Source organism: Scyliorhinus canicula, chromosome 22 (assembly GCF_902713615.1).
Source record: "Scyliorhinus canicula chromosome 22, sScyCan1.1, whole genome shotgun sequence".
In the NCBI taxonomy this organism is placed as follows: Eukaryota; Metazoa; Chordata; class Chondrichthyes; order Carcharhiniformes; family Scyliorhinidae; genus Scyliorhinus; species Scyliorhinus canicula.
The window spans coordinates 17,857,534-17,880,374 of NC_052167.1; the positions used below are offsets into that span (position 1 = coordinate 17,857,534).

Sequence of the window (22,841 nt, forward strand, 5' to 3'; positions counted from 1 at the left end):
GTGACTGGTCCACACAGAGTGACTGATCCACACAGAGTGACTGGTCCACACAGAGTGACTGATCCACACAGAGTGACTGGTCCACACAGAGTGACTGATCCACACAGAGTGACTGGTCCACAGAGTGACTGATCCACACAGAGTGACTGATCCACACAGAGTGACTGATCCACATGGAGTGACTGATCCACATGGAGTGACTGATCCACACAGAGTGACTGATCCACACAGAGTGACTAGCCCACACAGAGTGACTGATCCACACGGAGTGACTGATCCACACGGAGTGACTGATCCACACAGAGTGACTGATCCACACGGAGTGACTGATCCACACGGAGTGACTGATCGACACAGAGTGACTAGCCCACACAGAGTGACTGATCCACACGGAGTGACTGATCCACACAGAGTGACTGATCCACACGGAGTGACTGATCCACACAGAGTGACTGATCCACACGGAGTGACTGATCCACACAGAGTGACTGATCCACACGGAGTGACTGATCCACACAGAGTGACTGATCCACACGGAGTGACTGATCCACACAAAGTGACTGATCCACACGGAGTGACTGATCCACACAGAGTGACTGATCCACACGGAGAGACTGGTCCACACAGAGTGACTGGTCCACACAGAGTGACTGGTTCACACGTAGTGACAGATTCACGCGTAGTGACTGATCCAAACGGAGTGACTGATCCACGGGGTGACTGATCCACAGAGAGTGACTGATCCACACGGAGTGACTGATCCACACAGAGTGACTGATCATTTCCCTCCGCCTTCTGAGAATCCATGCGGCAAGGCCCAATCATTCTCACTGCTTCACATTAGTGAACCTTGCAGTGTCCCTAAATTTCCAGAAGTCCCATCTCTTCGGCCAGAGAATGAGTTCCTACCCACATTCTGACAGATAGCTGCCGATTCCGCTGCTGTTTGCAGAAGCTGCAGTTTCCCAGTCTCTCTTTCCCTGGGACACTCTTTCTCTCTCACACGGGGCTCTGAATCAACCCATCCTTTGTATTCAGGTGTGAAAGCTGGCACGAGTTTCAATAGGGTTTGACCTGGGTCCCTAGTCCCCACGACAACCAGGTCACATAAACTGTTGTCAGGAAGAACCAGTGTGGGATCGCACCCCCCTCCATTACTCCGCTTTACCTTGAATTAAAACATAACCATCTGATAATGTTCAGCGGACATAAGAAGATAAGCACATGAGGGAGATATGCTAACCGAGCTAGACAAATCCGAGTGAGAGAAAGTTCAGTTGGAGCTTGAACACCAGTTGAGCCAAATGACTAATTTCGGTGCTGCAAAGTCTTAATTGTCAGCGGGAATCAGGAACTCTGTCTGAATTTTATGTCGTTAAATGTCAGATTCTGAAAGAAATTGCCATGTGCCAATATTCTTGGAGAACACTGAAGTCTAACAAAATACACATTCAGATTAGAGTTTGTCTAGTGCCTCAGTTGTCAAGACTTGTTTTAGATGCTATCGGTGCTGTTGCTTGTTCAGCCCAGCAGAGGCCGCTGTTGAATGGAAGAAGGAGGGTCTCTTTACCAGCACTGTGAGTCCAAGAGATTTCAGTTTGGCTTTGAGCTTAAATCTCCGGGTTTATTGCTCTATTATTGCATCCATCAAGCCTCTCAGCTGCAAAACGTGGGCATTATAGGGGGCGAAAAGCGAGGGAGTGGTATTCAGTGCATTGCGGAGAGCCAGCATGGCAATGAGGGGCAGACTCCCACCTTATCTGATGTCACCATACTATGATTCTCTGCTGCATTGTGGGTGTCCTGCTCTATTAGCGTGCATCAGCCAGGTGTGAAGTAAACATAACAACACCTTCGTTCAAATTCAAAGAAGACTAAATCTCTCCATTGATGGATTGAAACTTGTATGTTCTGGACAAAAGTAACATTTGGAACAAATAAGTATAATTCAAAGGCCAGGATTTTAAGGCCCTGCGGTGGTATGTCTCCCCCTGGTGGATGGGCCCTGCCATTTAAATTGCTGTTTACTTCGACGGGACCCTGGGATACCACGGGGCAGGACTGGATGTAAAAGTCTGGCCAAAATCTTTGTGTATGAAGAATATTGATTTCCAATACCTTACCTTGATGTATTTTCTTGACAGCTCTGTCCTGCCATGGCCAAGAGAATCTGACACCCTGATTGATTAAAGGGCGGGATTCTCCGACCCCCCCGCCGGGTGAGCGAATCGCCGGGGGTCGGCGTGAATCCCACCCCCACCTGTCATAACATACATCTATGTACACAATGGAGTGCAGACAGGCAGTGATTGACACACAGGATGACCAGTAAGCACACAGAACACAGCAGCCAATCACCAGACAGGACACTACGACTATAAAGCCAGAGGGCACCAGGTTTCCCGCTCTTCGGGACCAAGCCTCCGAGACAAGCAGAGTACGTGAGCATGGCCAGTGCAAACACGGTAGCTAGTAAGTCTGGTCAGGCTAGTGTCAGGTCTCCAGTCAAGTCAGCATAGTGTCAACCCACAGTTGAACATGTATAATAGTTTAGGTGTTAAATAAAATCGTGTTGCATCTCATCAAGTGTTGGAATTCTGTCTCTCGCTACACTGCGTCAAGTGCAGTCCACATCGACCCAGCCTGCCCAACTCATCACCGCCATCCTCCCAATTCCCCCGCCCCCCAAAATCCGGCCCGGCGTGAGTCACGCCGCCTGCCTCGGAGAATGGCGGGGTCCGGCGCGACTCAATGGGTGCTGGGGCCGCTCAAATTCTCCGGCCCGCGATGGGCCGAAGTCCTGCCTAACTGTAGCTGGTCCCGTCGGCGTAAATTAGAGTAGGTGCCTTACCAGCGGGACGTGGTGACGCGGGCAGGCTTCGGGGTTCCTGGGGGGTCGTGGGGGGGGGGGGGGCCTGGCCCCGGGAGGTGCCCCCACGATGGCCTGGCCCGCGGTCGGGGCCCACCGATCCGCGGGCGGGCCTGTGCCGTTGGGGCACTCTATTCCTCCGCATCGGCCGCTGTGGTCCTCCACGATGGCCGATGCAGAGACGGACCCTCCTGCGTATGCGCGGTGATGACGCCAGCACGCGCTGGCGCTCCCTCGCATGCGCCGACTCGTGCCGGCCGGCGGAGGCCCTTCGGCGGCGGTTGGCGTGGCGCCAACCACTCCGGGTCGGGCCTAGCCCCTGAAGGTGCGGAGGATTTCGCACCTTTGGGGCGGCCCGACGCTGGAGTGGTTCACGCCACTCCGTCCCGCCGGGACCCCCCGCCCCGCCAGGTACGGGATAATCCCACCCAAAGTCTCTGCACCATTGGCAAGAGATTCCTATGTAAACCAGAATGGGCTGACTAATTGACCTCCTGCTCGCTGGAATGTTCCAGAACCGAATAGATCTGCCATCACACAATCGCCCCCCCCCCCCCCACCTTAAATCAAACTGGACAATTTGCCAGCGAGAATAAACAGTGTTTCTCACTGACTCAGATTGGAAGATGAATCATCAAATGTGTTTGCCTTTCCATCCAGTATTACCATTGACATGCAGGTGTCATTCCTTCGAGGACAGGATGGATCCATCACCTACCTGTTTGGGGCCACTGGCATTGGAAAGGGTTAAGTTCGGGCCGAGTGGTTCTCCGCCACTCTTTTGGAAGAGTTTGATGGGATAGGTTCAGAAGTTTCCAGAGGGCGATGAGGCTATATCCAAGCTCTCTCCTTTAATCATAGAATCGTAGAATTTAAAGTGCAGAAGGAGGCCATTCAGCCCATTGAGTCTGCGTCGGCCCTTACAAAGAGCACCCGACTGAAGCCCACGTATCTACCCTGTCCCCGTAACCCAGTAACCCCCATTTTCTGGACACTAAGGGCAATTTAGCGCGGCCAACCCACCTAACCCGCACATCTTTGGACAGGGGAGCTGCGCAAATGTTCTGTCAAAACGGGAGGTGACCATCTTGAATTGGACAGCGAGGTCCGACCTTCCCAGTCCGAAAAGTGGCAAAGGAATTATTCAAGAAAATGCGAATAGGCATGTTGTGCTGGGGTGGAAACAAGACATAGACTCGTGGCCTGCCACAGGTGGACATTGGCACCCAGGCCCGACGTTCCGTCTTCAAGCCCTGCAGGGTTACCAGTACATGGAAGTTCCCCTGAAGTGGTGTTTCCTTCAGCCAGTAGAACACAATCGACGATCACAGGGCAGGGATGGATCGTCAGAACAGCTGCGTCTTTTTCACTGGGGCTCGACGAGAGTTTTGGAGGGTTTCCTCCATCGGGAGCTCTGACTCCCACTCGTCCCGTTCAGAGGCAGCAGCCATTTTGTACGGACTGTCCCGCCGTAAGCCCCCCCCCCCCCGCCCCTCCCCCTCATCTCTGTATGGTCAGCTTTGTCACTGGCTGAGAGAAGGACATTTGTGGTTTAAGTCACTGGAGTCAGGGACAAACCTGTTAGCGGCAGACTGTGCTGGACGCCAGCGGAGACTAGTGGAATGTTCCGGTAGTACATCCATTTTCTGCGGCCTTAAATTTGGGGACTCACTTCTGTACCACTGGAATGGAAAGTGTTATCTCGATACTGTGGCATCAAATATCACATTGGCCACTTTGAAGCTATCCACACGATGGGTCTACAGCCCAAACAAGGAAGTTTTTCACAGTTAAAGTGGCCGCTCCCCCTTTCTTTGACTAGACTTCAGTCTGCCGTTCCTGATCTCGAATTGCCTGGTGAGTAAAGAGGTGAGCAGGTTGGAGGGCCTCCCTGTGGATGTGCTCTGGGGCCTGGCCGAGAGGGTCGATCACGGGCCCGAGATTCACAGGCTCGCTCTGAGGAGGGTTGCTCTGGCTGCTCGCCACACCTCTTGTGTATTTGAGTGCACTGAAGTGACTCTGGAGAGGGATCTCATAGTACTCGTCAGTTTTGGGCAAGATCTTCCATGGCTGGTGAGCACCACAGGAATGTTCCTTGTGTTAAAGAAGACAATCCAGGTTACGATTCACTTTTCTTTTGTTATTTCCGCACATCAGTTTGGATGAACCATTTGTCCATGAGTGGTGATCTTCAATGGGGCCATTTTCAGCAATAGCTCTGACCTGGGGACACCAAATTAGCCCCGTATTGTTCTACTGGCCCAAAACTCCGAGAGTAGGGTCAGGGGGGGAATTTACAATCAGCCATGGTTCCTTCTCCATATGAATGTGTGGCTATCTGGACCTCAGATGAAGACCGAATCTGGACCAGCGGCCGTGCCGTGCTCCATGGCGGACTCAGAACGCGGAGCCAGATAAAAAAAATAAACCACCCCCCAATCTACCGTGCGCCCGAGCATCTAACCCCGCACATTAAATCGCCGGCCGCCTATAAGGCCCCCCTGGTCTCCGATCCGCCCGCCCCTGACCAGGGCGGCGACGGATTGAGTCCGCAGCCGCCACGCCTCGATCGGCAATAGGTGGTTAGTTCCACGCTGTCGGGAACTCAGCTGGTTGGGAGGGTAGGGTTACTGGGCGGGCCTCTGGCAATGGAGCCCCGGCCGCGCGGCGTACTCCGCAACGACGCCGATTTTCGGTGCCCGGCGAATTGCCACTCCGGCGCCAAGCCCGCTTACGTCGCAAAATTGGATTCCTCGCCCCGGCGCCGGCCACGATTACGGCGTCGGGCTGCGGACAGTCCAGCCCAATGGCCATTGGTATCTGTTCTTTGAGCAAACGGTTTGATATCTTCGATGGCGGAGCTAAAACAAAGAGGTCCCAACTTTCCACAAAGCCCTGTGATAAAATTTGCCTGCAGCGTTCGCGACTTGTGACAGGCTTGTTTACTTTCATCCATTGAGCATTTTTTTACCATTACTAATTTTTGTTAAAAAAAGGCAGCAGCAACTATTTGTTTTCAACCACAGTTATTGTTAATTCAAAGGAAGGGAGGAACTCAGAGAGCTTTCCAAGGTGGGGGGTGGAAATGCCCCTGACCTGTAGATTTGCACTGGGTTGTTCTGGTTCTTTTCACCATTCTGTGCCTCTTGTAATCCACGTCTGAGCAAAAACGTGAAGAGTCTTACACAGCTGCTTCTGTTGGTCTTTGCTCTGAGGATGATGATATTAAATATTCACATCGGTCAATAACAACTCTGCCAGCCAACACACAATTTACACTTTTCTGCTTTCGTTACCATTCACAATTGACTGTTTTGCCATCCAATCTCCCCGGACCGTCGCCATGTTGACCGACGCTACCAGGATGGGAGATTGATATGGCATTTGTCACATCCCTGGGATAAACCATTAACTTTCCGCAACTAATGACTTATGGAATGCAGACCTGGCTCCTCCCACCGCGGGGTCTTCCAGCCCCGGCGAAGCCGACCCCTCACAGCAGGTTCCGCAGTGGCCGTGCGCAAAATCCCAGAATTCGCAGGGCCGGAAGATCCCACCGGCAGCCAGTGGTTCGGCACATCTGCCGTGGGAATTCCCGCCATGGGGCGGCGGCTCAAAATCCCGGCCATTTTCTGTGGGAAATCACGGCAGCCAATTTGCACACCAACGGCAATGAGAATGGTGGCCAGTTAATCTGTTCTTGCTGCCGTTGATTGGGACGTGAATATTGGCCATTATATTGGGAGACCTCTCAGCTTTAAGGGCCCAAAGGATCTTCACATCCACCTCTGTAGGCAAACAGGGCCTAGGTTTAATGGTTCATCAGAAAGTAGTACACCAACAATGCAGCACTCCCTCGCTACTGATTGAAGTGGCAGCTTAACATAGAACATAGAATAGATGGAGGCCATTCGACCCATCGGGTCTGCACCGATCCAGTTAAGCCCTCACTTCCACCCTATCCCCTTAATTCAATAACCCCTCCTGACCTTTTTAGACACTGAGGGGCAGTTTATCATGGCCAATCCACCTAACAGCACGTCTTTGGACTGTGGGAGGAAACCAGAGCACCCGGAGTGTGGTAGTATGACTAGGGGTATTACGGTGCCTGGGAGTGTGAGCTGCCATTGGTGCAGAGGACTCGCTGCCCATTGGCCTAGGTATCGTGTGCCTCTTATCCCTATTGGCTAAGAGGAAGGTAGCTCCGTCTACGAGGCGGGGTATAAGAACCCGTGTTCCCCTGCAGCCAGGCCATTTCCTGTACGTCTGCTGCCGGACTCACTTCTTGCTAATTAAAGCCTTTCGTTTCGGACTTCACCTACGTTTCGTGTCCATTGATTGTGCATCACGGAGGAAACCCACGCAGACACGGGGAGAACGTGCAGACTCCGACCCAGCGGGGAATCGAACCTGGGACCCTGGCGCTGTGAAGCCCCAGTGCTAACCACTATGCTACCGTGCCGCATAGATTATATACTGGCATCCTGAAGCGAAACGTAACTCCACAACCGCTTGCGGTTCCACGGTAAGCGTGCAGCCACTGATCCAAGTCAATGTTTCAAGTTGCCCAATGAGGAATGTGCCCCGGCCCTTGGGTAATATTCCCCATCATCAGCGACTGACCATCTGAAGCTGGGGAAATGAAAACCCTCTGGGAAGTCCAATGGTGCACTTTTGTGAACACTGGGATTTGATGGTGAGCCTTCGTACCAAGACCACATCACGCTGAGGGTGAAATCCCTCTTCAGCAGTGGGGTCAATGAAACAAAGAGGGTTAAGTGCGGTCGAAATGTTCGTTACTGGTTCCCTCTCACTTGTTACGTGTTTTCACTGAAGATTAACTTCAGTAGGTTGAAAGGCTTAGTCCCTTTTTCTATAAACTTGACGTTTGTGCATTGAAATTTAGGGTGTTGGTCTAATTGAGGTATTTGAAGTGATTAAGGGATTTAATAGGGTACAACTGGATAAATTCATTCCTCTGGTGGGGCAATCAGGAAGGGCATTGTCTGAATAATCATAATAATCGTTATTACTGTCACAAGTTGGCTTACATTAACACAGCAATGAGGTTACTGTGAAAAGCCCCTAGTCACCACATTCCGGTGCCTGTTCGGGTACACAGAGGGAGAATTCAGAATGTCCAATTTACCTAACATGCACGTCTTTCGGGACTTGTGGGAGGAAACCGGAGCACCCGGAGGAAACCCGCGCAAACATGGGGAGAACGTGCAGACTCCGCACAGACAATGGCCCAAGCCGGGAATCGATCCTGGGACCCTGTGAAGTACCAATGCTAACCACTGTGCTACCATGCACTAAAAGCCAAACCCTTTAGGAGTGAGGCCAGGAAGTACTGTTACACAGAAAGAGAGTGGAAATACAGAAACTCTCACCAAAAAAGGCAGCGGATGTAGATTTTGAGTAAAATTACCTTGATCACAATTGATGGATTTCTGTTAGTTGCCAGTTTCAACATACATGGAGCTAAAGCAAGTAAGTAAATGAAACTGAAGTGAATCATTATCTAATGGAACCTAACTGTTGGCTCAAAAGATGCATTGGCCTCCTTGTGTTCATTTGTCAAAGTGGCACAGTGGTTAGCACTGCTGCCTCACAGCGCCGGGACCCAGGTTCGATTCCAGCCTCGGGTGACTGTGTGAAGTCTGCGCGTTCTCCCCGTGTCTGCGCGGGTTTCCTCCGGGTGCTCCGGTTTCCTCCCACAAGTCCCGAAAGGTGTGTGTGTGGGTTAAGTGGATTGGCCACGCTAAATTGCCCCTTCGTGTCCAAAGATGTGCAGGCTAAGTGGGGTTACCAGGATATGAGGATAGGGTGGGGAATGGGCGTGAGTGGGATGCTCTCGATGGGCCGAATGGCCTCCTTCTGCACTGTTGGGATTCTGTGGATTTCACTGCCTGCCTTTTTCTCAAATGAGTAATCTGTGACTTTAAAAGCATTTTTTTAAAGAGAAAAACCTGAGCTTGGTTCAGTATTTCTATCTCAATTTCCCTGATTTATTTTGGATATGTTTCACTTTGTAGCGTCTTAGTCTACTGACATTTTATTTTTCGCACTTCAAGCTAGCCAAGAGGAAACCACTCTCGCGTTCATTTCACTTGTAGAGAGCTGATTCATACTTGGGATAAAAGTCCTTTTCACTTCCCAGTTTTCAAACTGCTCAGAAACCCGTAAGCATTTTGTGTCATCACTTACATTCCTTTAACCACCCATTCTATTTTAAATTATGTATTTCATTACAAACATGTTTCAAAACAGGTTACAGCGAATCAATACCGCGGGAAACATACTTCCCAACAATCAACTATACAGTCTGCACAGATTTTTCCCCTTTTTCACCCCCCTCCTCCACGACGAACAGCCCCTCAAACACGGTCACAAACATCCCCCACCTTTCCTCAAACCCCCCTGAATAGCTCCTTAATTCATACTTTATCTTCTCTAATTGCAGGAAGTCACGATTCCGACCGCCACTCCAGCAAAATTCGCCGCCGTGCAATCAGAAAGGTGAAGGCAAAGACATTGGCCTTCCTCCTCTCCATGAGCTCCGGCTTCTCTGAAACCCCAAATATCGCCACCAAAGGGTCTGGGTCCATCTCCTCCTCCACTATCCTGGCTAGGACTGTGAACACTCCCGCCCAAATCTTCCCAATTTTTCACATCCCCAAAACATGTGCACATGATTCGCTGGCCCCCGCCCACACCTCTCACACTCATCTGCTACCCCCTGAAAGAACCCACTCATTCTCGCCTGAGTCATATGCATCTTGTGCACCACCTTAAACTGTATCAGGCTCATCCTTGCACAAGAGAAGGTCCCGTTTACCCTTCGCAGTGCCTCACTCCATATTTCCCAATTGATCTCCATTCCCAACTCCGCTTCCCATTTCGCATTGATCGTCACCACCCGCTTGCCTCCCTGCTCCTACAGCCACTTGAATATATCCCCAATTCTTCCCTCCCCTTCCACATCCGGAAGCAGCAGTCGCTCCGGCAGGGTGTATCCCGGCAACCTAGGAACCCCGTCCAGACCTTTCGCGCAAAGTCCCTAACCTGCAGATACCTGAACTCACTCCCCCTCGGCAGCTCGGCACTCTATCTTAGCTCCTCCAGATTGGTAAACCCTTCCTCCAAATACAGATCCCTCATCTTGAACAACCCCACTTCCTTCCACCTGTATACACTATCCCCCCCCCCCCCCCCCCCCCCCCCCGGCTCAAACCCATGATTCTCGCACAGTGGCGTTAGCACCGACATCCCTTCCACCCTAAAATGCCTCCTCAACTGATTCTATATCTTCATCGTGGACTGCACCACCGGGCTCCTTGAATACCTACTCGCAGCCATTGGCAACGCTGTCGTCACCATAGCCCTCAGACTAGACCCCTTACAAAATTCCTCCTCCATCCTAACCCACCCAACCCCTTCTCCTTCCCATCACCGCTGCACCTTGATTAACCACCCATTATATCCCCCTTTATCTCTATCAGCAATGACGAATTATTTATCCTTTATTTTCCATTTTCACTTGTATTGGTGTCATTGCCCAAGTTTAGAATTTAGATTTAGAACAGTACAGCACAGAACAGGCCCTTCGGCCCTCGATGTTGTGCCGAGCAATGATCACCCCACTCAAACTCACGTATCCACCCTATACCCGTAACCCAACAACTCCCCCTTAACCTTACTTTTTAGGACACTACGGGCAATTTAGCATGGCCAATCCACCTAACCCGCACATCTTTGGACTGTGGGAGGAAACCGGAGCACCCGGAGGAAACCCACGCACACACGGGGAGGACGTGCAGACTCCGCACAGACAGTGACCCAGCCGGGAACCGAACCTGGGACCCTGGAGCTGTGAAGCATTGATGCTAACCACTATGCTACTGTGCTGCCCCTACTCCACCCCGCACTCTTGCACATGAACTATATTGCAGTCTGGGACTTGCTTTGAGTATGAATGCTCCAGCTGCTGAGCTCCAGTGTGGATCTGCCCTGAAGTCATAGCCCTCACCTTCAGCAGAAACCTTTTCTTCCGGAATCATCCGACACGGAGAGAGAGACCAATCAGTCCATTGAGCTACACCATGCATCCCACTTCCCTGCTCCCTCCCCACAGACCTGCAAATATTTCCTTGTCAAGTGTTTATTCAATTTCAATTTTGACATTTACTATAGAACCTGCGTCCCTCTGCCCATTCTTTCTTGCACTGGTTATAACACTGGCTGCGTGAAAAAATGCCTCTTCATCTCTCCTCCTTGGTTCTGAATCAGTTAGAACACTCACCTTCTCCAGCTTGTAATCTGTGACCAACCTTCATTGATTTTATAGTGACGTTTGACTAGCAATCCTCAAGTTAAATAGTAACTTCATTTCCTCTTTTATTCTGGATAGTCAGAGTCCAATTCAAGATGGCCAAAACCATTTGACCATCAGATGGCCCACTTGGTAATTGTGTGGGTTAATGTGGCACAGGAGACCTCTCATTCAGTCTGAGGAAGGTAGTACAATATATGATTTGTTCCTTAATTCTTTTTATTTGAGCCCTATGCAAGCCCTAATAATGTATAGATAGTGATGCAGAGAGGAGAATGATCCGACCAACCTGAAAACATCCACTTAATCCTATACTCAGATTCTTGCAATTACTTGAACCTTCCCTAATGTATGCCTCAATCTGTATACGGGACTGTGTACAATCGTGGGTTAAATATCAAGTATGTTGTTACATACAGTGTTGTGTGGAAGCCTGGTGCAGTGCTGAATATAATATTGTGTAAAATATCAATTACAGTGCTGCATACAATTTAGTGTTGAATACCAATCACCGAGCTGTGTACAATAGTGTACAACATGCATAAAGCTGTAGACAGTGTTGCACGGAATGTAAGTACAGTGCAATATACAATGTAGTGTAGAGTATCAAGTACAGTACAATGGACAATATTGTGTATAATGTCAGGTTTAGTGATAATGTTGTATAGAATGCTAAGAACAGTTGTACATAAAATGGCGGATTCTCCGGTTCACCCAGCCGCGTGATTCTTGGCGGCGCGCCCTTCACTGGCCGCGAGATTCTCTACTCCTGCCACTTGCCCATGGGATTTCCCATTGAGGCCACCCCACGGCACCAGGAAACCCCCAGGCAGGAGTGGACTGCCGGTGGGAACAGAGAATCCGAATGGCCGGAGCATTCCTCCCATAATGTCGCATACAACTAGAGTGAAAAATGCCTGATGTTCCCAATGTGGTCCTGATTTTATCATAGATTTCATAGAATTTACAGTGCAGAAGGAGGCCATTCGGCCCATCGAGTCTGCACCGGCTCTTGGAAAGAGCACCCTACCCAATGTCAACACCTCCACCCTATCCCCATAACCCAACCCAACACTAAGGGCAATTTTGGACACTAAGGGCAATTTAGCATGGCCAATCCACCTAACCTGCACATCTTTGGACTGTGGGAGGAAACCGGAGCACCCGGAGGAAACCCACGCAGACACTGGGAGGATGTGCAGACTCCGCACAGACAGTGACCCAAGCCGGGAATCGAACCTGGGACCCTGGAGCAGTGAAGCATTTGTGCTATCCACAATGCTACCGTGCTGCCCATTTCAGTCTGGTATGTCTTAGCAGTGTAACAATAGAGCGCGTTTGATCTTCCCGGTACTAACTATCTTATTTGTTTCAATTACATGGCTCAAAACCTGTTTTAATTAATTACTTCCTTCAACTCTTTAACTCTCAAAGTCGTCAAACAGGGGGAACTGGCTATTTGTACCGATATGTCACACAGCACTGCATACAGCTCTTTGTTTACTGTACAACATTGCATACAACATTGTCTACGTCAGAATTATTGCAAGGTATACACGGGAGTACTGTCTGGTCAATCTTTATTGACTGAGCACAAGGACAACAGCTCAGTGGAACTCACGGCAATGTTCTGTCTGAGTCCAGCGAAGCAGAAACCCTTATAGCTTTTTCAACCAATAGAATTACAGTCGCAGTCTAATCCTTCAATTGCATGGCAACACACCAATAATATCACAGTTGAACTTTCATTTTAAACCAAGGAAAGGACAGTAATTCTAGCTAATATATAACAGGGCAAATGGACCAATTAAAAAAAAATTCCAATCCTTTATTTGCATACTTATCTCCCCACCTGCCCTTGGATGTTACTGTACTTTACTGTAGGCGAATTCTGTCATTTTGTCTCTGCAGAGCCACATCCTTCAGTTTTTCATGAATTCCACATCTACACTAAATTGTACGCAACCCTGTACTTGGTATTTTACACAAGATTGTGGACAGCACTGTACGAGATTGAACCGTGTGCAGTGTAAAGGCTGGAGCTGAACACAATATGAAAGGTGCGGCCAGTTCCGTTAGCAGTGTGACTCAGACCAGACGTTGTCAAACTCGGGGGCATCGTGGGTGGGTGACGGGAGGGTCGCGGAGCCGTCCATCGCTGCGCTCCTGATCGTGCAAATCTGCACGCAACAGGTGCAGCAGCAGGCTGTTAATAACGCCGGCTGCAAGCAGCCTTCAAAATGGCCGCGAACACGTAAACAAAATGCGGCCGCACTGCGCATGCATGCCAGATCATCGCTGCACATGCGCATGCGCAGTGCGGCCTCTTTTTTGTAAACAGTCGCAGATTTTTGTTTCCCAAGTTCAGGGGGGTTTTCTTCATTTATTTTATTCATTTTATTTTATTTTTTTTCATTTATTTTATTCATTTTTTTTTACAAGTTCGGGGGCGGGGGGTTTATTTGATAAAATTTTACAGGAAAAAAATGCAGAACTTTGGACAGATGGAGACTCCATACTTTCCGACACCGGAAGGCTTCACCTTCATCCAACAGGTTCCATTGGGAGAGAGTGTACGAGGGCCGAAGGGACCCAAAACCATTTCCTGCAATTTTGTCAGGAGCAAACAAGGTAAGAGAAAATGGTGGGTCGCGCAGGTCAGCCAGCGTAGGTCGCGAAGGTCGGCTGGCATAGGTCGCAAAGAATGACTGGCGTGGGTAGCGAAGGCCGGCCGGTTAGTAAAAATGGGTCCCCGGAAAGAAAGTTTGAAAAACACTGACTCAGACTATGCACTCTGGGATAACACAAGCTGAAACTTGATGCAACTTTGACCAAAAGATAATCCAGACTTTGAAGTAAGTTCAATGTGATTTATTGAACCATTCGTGCAGTTCTCTATGAGTTAGGCTCTCCTGCTAATCTTGCTATAGTAACTCAGTCTAACTAACCAGTCTGCTCTAAGCCACGTGGTGGGTGTGATGCTTCTGATCTGCCCCGTCTTACTCTCTAAGTGTCACCTGTGTAAAGAGACAGAGTACGTGTGCCCTGCCCTTATATATGGGGTGTGTAATGCCACCTTGTGGTAGTGTCACCTCTGGGTGTCTTGACTGCCCATTGGTCGTGTCCTATTCTATGTGTTCATTAGCTGTATGTCTGCATGTCATGACGTCTCTGGTGCTCCCTCTAGTGTTTACTTAGTCGTAGTGTATTTACATTAACCCCTTGTGTATTTACAGTGATGCATATCACCACATAGACCATCTCTTGGGGTAATAATGTGTCAAACATGTTTACTTTTGTTTCTTCTGGAATGTGGAAAAGCCCCTCATCCAGAAGAAACTTAAAACATAAAGAAGAATCAATGTGCTGTGCTGTTTTTAATATCGGCACTGTTTCAATGTTCTGCCACCCTGAATGTTTCCATGTTGATTCAGGTCCTCCCCCTCCCCTCCCCCGCACCAGATATTTAACGACTTTCCAGGATTTTCAATGGGTGCGCGTAATTCTGTTTCGCTCCTTTGGCCAGGGAAGAGTTAAAGAAAGTAATTAACCTCCGTAGCACTGGAGAAATCTTATTCAAACATTTATTGCGTGAAAGAATAATGGATCACTGGGTTACTGGATTGTAAACCAATCGCATGGATTGCGAACCAATCAACCAACGCCATATAAAGGGAGGGCAAAGTTTAAGTGGCTTGTAAACATTATTTGGACCTGGAGATTAGATTAGAGCCTTTAACTGATCACAAATTTGTTCTTCCAAAAAATGTATTTACTCACCCTGCACATCATTTATGGCGAGAGGGGAATTAGGGGGATGTGGAATATTGATGGTGATGGCCCTCGTAATACAGAGGGTCAATTTAATAATAACCATATTAGCTTGATCAAAATGAGACAAATCAGTGCTGGAAATTCTCCTGTACAATATTTCAACAAAGTTTTTGTTTGGCTGAACCTAATTAGCGAGCTGAGGGGATTCAACGCATTAGTGCTTTAGCCAAATATAAATTGCTAAAGTAAACATCATTACCTTTTTATAATTATGCAATACTATTGCATTTGTAAGTGTGTGCGAGCGGTTTTTCAGCTCTGGGAATGTTTAGCTGTCAACACGTTGCAGCTATCATTCAATGATTTCCCCTTTCACAGAATTTCCTATGAATTACAGATTTATGTGGAATGTCGGAAGTTTGTGAACTGCTTTTGGCTTCACTACGGATTGCCAAGGACTCAACCCGCTCAGTAAATATTCTCCGTTTTGGCTCAAAAGTTGAAAAAGGTTTCCCATTTCTGGAGCGACTCAGGCAACAGCTCTTTTCTGTCAAAGCCAAGGGGAAACTTGTTAGATGTACAACTTATCGCTCGTGCACCTCCAGTCTTTGACTTCCCTGCCGCATTCTATCTTGTTCCTCATTAATCTGTTGGCAAAACTGTGGGCACTGACCCTCCGACCCTACTCTGTTCCTGGTAAGGTCACTACTGAAACTCCTTCTGGTGCCTACAACTGAGCTGTGTTGGAATCCAGACTGTGTTCGATTTCAACTCATTCCTTCTCAGGACCTCAGCACCGTGGAACTAGCCTGGTATCACCCAATCTCTTCTCGGTTATACCCACCGTCCTGTTTCCTTCACCCACGGTGACATTCTGCATTACCGACTTTGGTTCATTGGCTGGGATTGTCCGACCCTCCGCGCCGAAATCGCGCTCGGCGCGGGAGCGGAGAATGGGGCGTCAGACCCGCGATCGGGTCCGAAGCTGGGACGTGAACCTCCGGCGATGGGAGAATCCCCGCAGCCGGGCGTGCGCGGTCGACGTGGCGCTGGTCGGGGGCCGTTGAAAGAGGCCGCCACGGCGATTCTCCGCGATCGACCGGCTGAGTTCCCGCTGACGTGGTTCCTGTATGGTTCCACCCGGCTGGAGCTCGGCGTCGCGGCTGCGGTGGCTGCCTTGGTGGGGGGACGGGGGCGGGGTTAGTCGCTGAGGGGGCCTCCATGATGGCCAGGCCCGCGATCGGGGGCCTCCGATCGGCGGACTTGCGCGATCTGGGAGGGGCCTACCTACTTTCGCGTCGGCCCGCTGTGTGGCTCCGTCATGTTGCCACGCGCATGCACGGACCCGCGGCCGGAAGGGCAGGGCCTCGAATCGGCAGCAGGAGATGTGCGGTGCACGCTGGGGCCTTGCAATCCCTCTTAAAACCGGAGAATCACTCCGGACTTTTTGAAAAATGCCCGGAGTGATTCGTGCCCGTTTTCTGCCGGGCGTGGGGACATAGCTCCATTTTCGGAGAATCCCGGCCATTATGTCTCAAAAAAACTCCGAAATGTAGGATCTTTAGTCTTCAGCCTATCCACATCTCAGGAAAGATACAGAAAGAGTGAAGAGATATACTGTACACCAGGGTCCCAGGTTCGGTTCCCGGCTGGGTCACTGTCTGTGCGGAGTCTGCACGTCCTCCCCGTGTGTGCGTGGGTTTCCTCCGGGTGCTCCGGTTTCCTCCCACAGTCCAAAGATGTGCGGGTTAGGTGGATTGGCCATGCTAAATTGCCCGTAGTGTCCTAAAAAGTAAGGTTAGGGGGGGGGGGGGTTGTTGGGTTACGGGTATAGGGTGGATACGTGAGTTTGAGTAGGGTGATCATTGCTCGGCACAACATCGAGGGCCGAAGGGCCTGTTCTGTGCTCTACTGTTCTAAATCTAAATCAAAATAAGCTGGATTATTGTTCCTGCGGCTAAGTGCTGACACCAACGGAGGATGCGTGGAGTTCCACGACGGAACAATCGGCGGCACACCCGCACCGATTCCGCTACCGGTGACGGGCTGGCATCGGCGCCGCATGAAACACCCACAGAACACACGGAAAACAATGGGAGAATTGCCGGGACCGTGCTGGACACGCGCAGGGCTGCCTAGCTGCAGCCGCACGTACGCCTACACCCCCCCCACAGTGCCTGTTGTGCTGGACCGCGTACCCGTTCACCCCGACCCCACAGCCCACCTCCTGACCACCCCCCACCACTCACTGCAGCCCATTAATGAGATGCGAACGCTTTAGCCGCTGATTTGGAGGGGGCGCAATTTCGCCGTCGGGCAATGGAGAATCCCTCTCTATATATTTTTAAAATAAATTTAGAATACCCAATTCTTTTTTTTCCAATTAAGGGACAATTTAACATGGTCTGCATACTATACACTATAAGCAATCAATTATTATCATCTCTCTCCACACTGGTGATGATAGAACTTACACAACCTGTATTCAATCTCCATTCACTATATTCAGATCCACGAACTGAACCATTTTTGTATGTTTGCTCTGTTGAACCACTTTATTTTAAACCAAGGCTCCATATTTTACAGCTCAATAGAGGCCCAAGATAATTCTCTGGGGTGGTGGGTTCAAATCCCACCTCGGCAGCTTGTGGAATTTACGTTTCATTGATAAATCTGCAATCAAAGCTACTCTCGCTGATGGTGACCATGGCAACAATCATTGATTGCTGCACATCTGGTTCTCTATTGCCCCTTTGGGGAAGGAAATCTGCCATCCTTACCTGGTCTGGCCTACATGTGACTCAGATCCACAGCCATGCGGTTGACTTTTAACTGCCCGCCTGTGAAATGGCCAAGCAAGGCCACTCAGTTCAAGGGCAGTTCGGGATAGGGAACGAATGTTGGCCAGTGATCATAGAATTTACAGCACAGAATTGGATTGGAGAATTGAATTTGGGGCAGCACGGTAGCATGGTGATTAGCATAAATGCTTCACAGCTCCAGGGTCCCAGGTTCGATTCCCGGCTGGCTCACTCTCTGTGTGGAGTCTGCACGTCCTCCCCGTGTGTGCGTGGGTTTCCTCCGGGTGCTCCGGTTTCCTCCCGCAGTCCAAAGATGTGCGGGTTAGGTGGATTGGCCATGCTAAGTTGCCCGTAGTGTCCTAAAAAGTAAGGTTAAGGGAGGGGGGGGGGGGGGGGGTTGTTGGGTTACGGGTATAGGGTGGATACGTGGGTTTGAGTAGGGTGATCATTGCTCGGCACAACATCGAGGGCCGAAGGGCCTGTTCTGTGCTGTACTGTTCTATCTATCTATCTAAGAAGGAGGCCATTTGGCCCATCGACTCTGCACTGGCCTTTGGAAAGAGCACCCCACCCAAGCTCACATTCCCACCCCCACCCTATCCTTGTAACCCAGCAACTTCACCCAACCCAAACCAACCTTTTTGGACACTAAGGGCAATTTATCATGGCCAATCCACCTGACCTGCACATTTTTAGACTGTGGGAGGAAACTGGAGCACCCGGAGGAAACCCAAGCACACACGGGGAGAAAGTGCAAACTCCGCACAGCCATTGACCCAAGCCGGGAATCGAATCTGGGACCCTGGAGCTGTGAAGTAACTGTGCTAACCACTATGCTACCGTGCACCCCTCCTGAAACACATGAAAAAAAATGAAGACAACTTAAATCAGCTACCGCCTGCTCTTGCAGATGAAGAGGGAGAATCTATTCTCTCAGAGGGTAGTGATTCTGTGGAATTCTTGGCTGTGGAGACTGGGAGATTAAATATGTTCGAGGCTGAGGTAAGCTGATTATCAATCAGTAAGGGAACTGGGGATAAGGCTGAAAAGTGGAGTTGAGATAATTTCAGATTAGTCACAAACTCATTGAATGCGCAGAAGACTTGATGGGCTGAATGGCCTACCTCTGCCCCTACATCTCGTGGTCTTACTCTGACCTTAGGCAGCGATCCTGCAATTCCACAACCAACTACCTATATTTTGGCACCTATAATCACCAAGGCTTTCAGACAGGGGCAGTAGAATGAAGGGAAGCCCCCAGAGGTTTGTAAGATCGTGTTGTTTCTGATGTCTACTCTCCCCATCTTACCCCTCCCTGCTTAGTCTGCTGCTGTCAAATTATCTTGGTGACAAAAGCCATATTTTCTTTTGGGTAGTTGGAGTTCCTTGCTAAAAGTTAGACGCAAGAACATTTCGACATTTACAGAAGGTCCCAATGGAGCCATCAGTGCAAATGGAACAACTTGCGATATAGTTCAGAGCTCCCGTGAAGTGTTGTGCAACTGTCATTTCGATACAAAGTCTGGAAGAACGAGAAATACATTGCTCAGATAATGAGGGCGGTCTGTGGTTCAATTCCCCCTGGTATGCTATATCGTTACTGATGGCTGATATTCATACCTGCAGCCGTTACAATCCCGAGGATTCTGCAAATGTGCTCCAGCACTGCCCAAAATCTCGCAGCAGCCATTCGGGTCGATGTCTTACCAGTTGTCCCAGCAATCTCTTAAAATCAAACAGATAAATCAATCTTCCGGTGGCTATAGTTACAAGTCAGGCGGTAATTCACAAGAATCCCACTCACTTTTGAAAGCAGATTTCCTTCGCAAGATTTGCTGGTTGACACTGTTGACTGTGACTTAGCTGTCTGCCTCTCCTCACGCACACTGTGTGTTTTGCCAACAAGGCTACTTCAGGGGTTTAACCATCAGACCGTGGATTTCACCACTCCTAACCAGTTAACACGGCTCCAACCTACCCCAAGGTTACAGCGACAGTACTTCGCTGTTTGTTTTCGAAAATCCAATTTGTTTAATCATTACCCAAAGACATTATACAAGTAGGGTTAATTGCTCCCTGCGGCAAATCGCTTCCCCCCCCTGTCGCACACTCAGTCGGTGAATTAAACCTTTCAGCAATTGTTGACCAGGTTTCAAAGATTAAAGTCTCCAGTCAGGATCACAAGGGGACTTACCGAGAGAACAATCTCCTCTCAGTTGTTTCTGCTATTTCATGCTTTGTGTTTTGCGACATGCGAGGCGGTTTGCACAGTTTGTCTCTCAGAAATGCTCCCCACAGGGCGGCACGGCGGCGCAGTGGTTAGCACTGCTGCCTCGCGGCGTCGAGGACCCGGGTTCGATCCCGGCCCCGGGTCACTGCCCGTGTGGAGTTTGCACATTCTCCCCCTGTCTGCGAGGGTCTCACCCCCACAACCCAAAGATGTGCAGGGGAGGTGGATTGTTCACGCTAAATTGCCTCTTCATTGGAAAAAAAATAATTGGGTACGCTAAATTTATTAAAAACAAAAGGAATGCTTCTGACAGTAACTATAAATCATTCTCACCCTCTATTGTGACATATTCCTTTGCGCAGTCTTGGTCTAATTTCATGAATTTGATATTAGATATCACCGCATTTGGCCTTGGAGGAAGTAGATTCTGTCACTGCCGTTGCAATTCTTTACGCCGTCGATTGGCCGCTGTGTTCAAAATGGCGAGGGGGGCTGAAAGATGGAGGAAAAAACTGCACGGCGGCGCAATCCGAGCTTAGACCCCAACGATAGAAGTTCAGTGGTGATTCGGCTGATGGTATTGCTATAACCATAAAGGACAAGAGGGCTGAAAGCTAGGGATGAACGAAGGGCCATGGATCGGGGCAAACGCTTTACCAACAGTACCATCACTTTACCATGGGCAGCATGGTAGCATTGTGGATAGCATAATTGCTTCACAGCTCCAGGGTCCCAGGTTCGATTCCGGTTTGGGTCACTGTCTGTGCGGAGTCTGCACATCCTCTCCGTGTGTGCGTGGGTTTCCTCCAGGTGCTCCGGTTTCCTCCCACAGTCCAAAGATGTGCAGGTTAGGTGGATTGGCCGTGATAAATTGCCCTTAGTGTCCAAAATTGCCCTTGGTGTTGGGTGGGGTTACTGGGTTATGGGGATAGGGTGGAGGTGTGGGCTTGGGGAGGGTGCTCTTTCCAAGAGCCGGTGCAGACTCGATGGGCCAAATGGCCTCCTTCTGTACTGTAAATTCTATGATTCTATGATTTACCATCCCAGTAACAGTGACGAAAAGCGCCCTCGGCTGAGGCATTGTGAATCCTGACCCAACTTCTAGTCATGGGGTGAGAGTGGAGAACGGCAACTTTAAATGGCAATTTTGCTGTAATGGATAGATCAAAAGTAGACTTCAGGAAATGGAGAAGACCCATCTTGCTCCACGCCAGTCACCAGTTCCCTGCAGCCCAGAGCTTTAAATTCAGAAAAATTATCCGCTCCTCCGTATCGATTCTTCGTATCCCAATTTCAAACGAACGGATAGATCCTTTTGTACCTCAGTTCAAAGCTTCGTATTCTCACGTGTAGTTGGTATCTTACAACTAGGGTAATGATAAACCAAATTTGCGTAATCCAATGTGCAAAAATAGAGAGATAGACATAGAATGCTTGAGGAACGGAGTGGAGCGGAAAGGTTATGAAAGGGAAAGTTTACCATTTTCCTGGCTGGGGTGGAATTTTCCCCTCGTTAGTAATGCATGAAGGGAAAATTAGGCTGGAACACTCAACCTGCGAAGACTACATATCCTGTGCACAATCTAGGGTATTGTCACATTTCAAGCAGGGCTGAAAAGGCAGAATAACATCAAATCCCTCTTTCTCAGTTATTGCGAATTAATATTCAGTGCGTACGTGCCAAATAGCTTGCGCACAAAAACGTTTTGTCTGAAGAGAATGTGGCAATAAATTTGTGAATTATTAATTAGTGTATTCAGATCGGTGAAGTGCATTGTGCGTAAGGTTATTTTCTCCACTTGTTCTCTTGCACATTGTGAGAATATTTTGCGACCATTTCTTGTGCTGTGCTTCCACCAGAATAGAACAAGAATGGACAAGACTGAAGAGGTTTATTCTCAGGTGTTTTTCTCCACACTTTCAATCTGCCTCCTTTCTCCCCCAGCTTTGTGTATTCTCCCATTGCCAATCCTCATCCATGGGAACTCGATTGGCAGCACAGAAACAGGCCGTTCAATTCAACTGGTCCAGATTGTTGTTCATCCCCCATGGGAGCCTCCTCTGATCCTACTTCGTCTACTCTTATCAGCACATACTTCCATTTTCTTGGCCCTCAATTACACATTCAGATCATGGGCGGGATTCTCTCAGCCCAGGGCCGGGCCGGAGAATCCCCACGACCGGCGCAAATCGTGTCACGCCGCCCCGACACCGGGACGCCCCGACGCCAAGTGGCCGCAGCAAAACATCTGGGTCCCGCCGGCGCCATTCTAATCTGCTCTCAGCTGGCGGGACATCGGCATGGAAGTGTCCGGGGGCGGTGTGGGTGGGGGGGGGGGGGTGAGGTGGGGATCGACCCCGGGGGGGGGGCTCCGTTGTGGCCTGGCCCGCAATTGGGGATCACCGATCGGTGGGCCAGCCTCTCGGGCTGGGGGCCTCCTTTCTTCTGCGCCGGTCCCTGTAGCCCTACGCCATGTTGCGTAGGGGTCGGCGCAGAGAAGGGAGCCACTGAGCAAGCGCGGGTTAGCGCCGGTCCCACTGTGCATGCGCGGACCCTGCGGAGCCGGGGATCGGCAGCTGGAGCGGTGTGGGCCGCTTCAGTGCTGTGCTGGCCCCCTGTAGGGGCCAGAATTGCTAATCCTGAGGCCGTGTTGATGCCGTCGAGAAACGCGATGGCGTTTACGACGGCGTCAACACTTCGCCTCAGGATCAGAGAATCCCGCCCCATGTTCCTGTACGTTCCTGCCCTCTTTCCCTCTCCATCACTAAGAAAGCCAACCCATCCAAGAACTGTACCATCAAGTGCTTTGGGATGTTTGCTGCGTTCAAGGT

General features: G+C 49.9%; 1 protein-coding gene across 1 annotated transcript in view; it reads right to left on the minus strand.

Annotated features, from left to right (window-relative positions):
• Nucleotides 1-19,865, minus strand: part of tmem72 (transmembrane protein 72) — a 34,022-nt gene extending 14,157 nt beyond the window's left edge. Inside the window, exons 1-2 of the mRNA XM_038783252.1 lie at nucleotides 19,584-19,865; nucleotides 19,400-19,502 (exon numbers count right to left, since the gene is read on the minus strand). Of these exons, the coding sequence (XP_038639180.1) occupies nucleotides 19,400-19,469 (70 nt within the window). The 5' untranslated portion in view covers nucleotides 19,470-19,502; nucleotides 19,584-19,865. The remainder of the gene's footprint in view (nucleotides 1-19,399; nucleotides 19,503-19,583) is intronic.
• Between the last annotated feature and the right edge of the window lie 2,976 nt (nucleotides 19,866-22,841).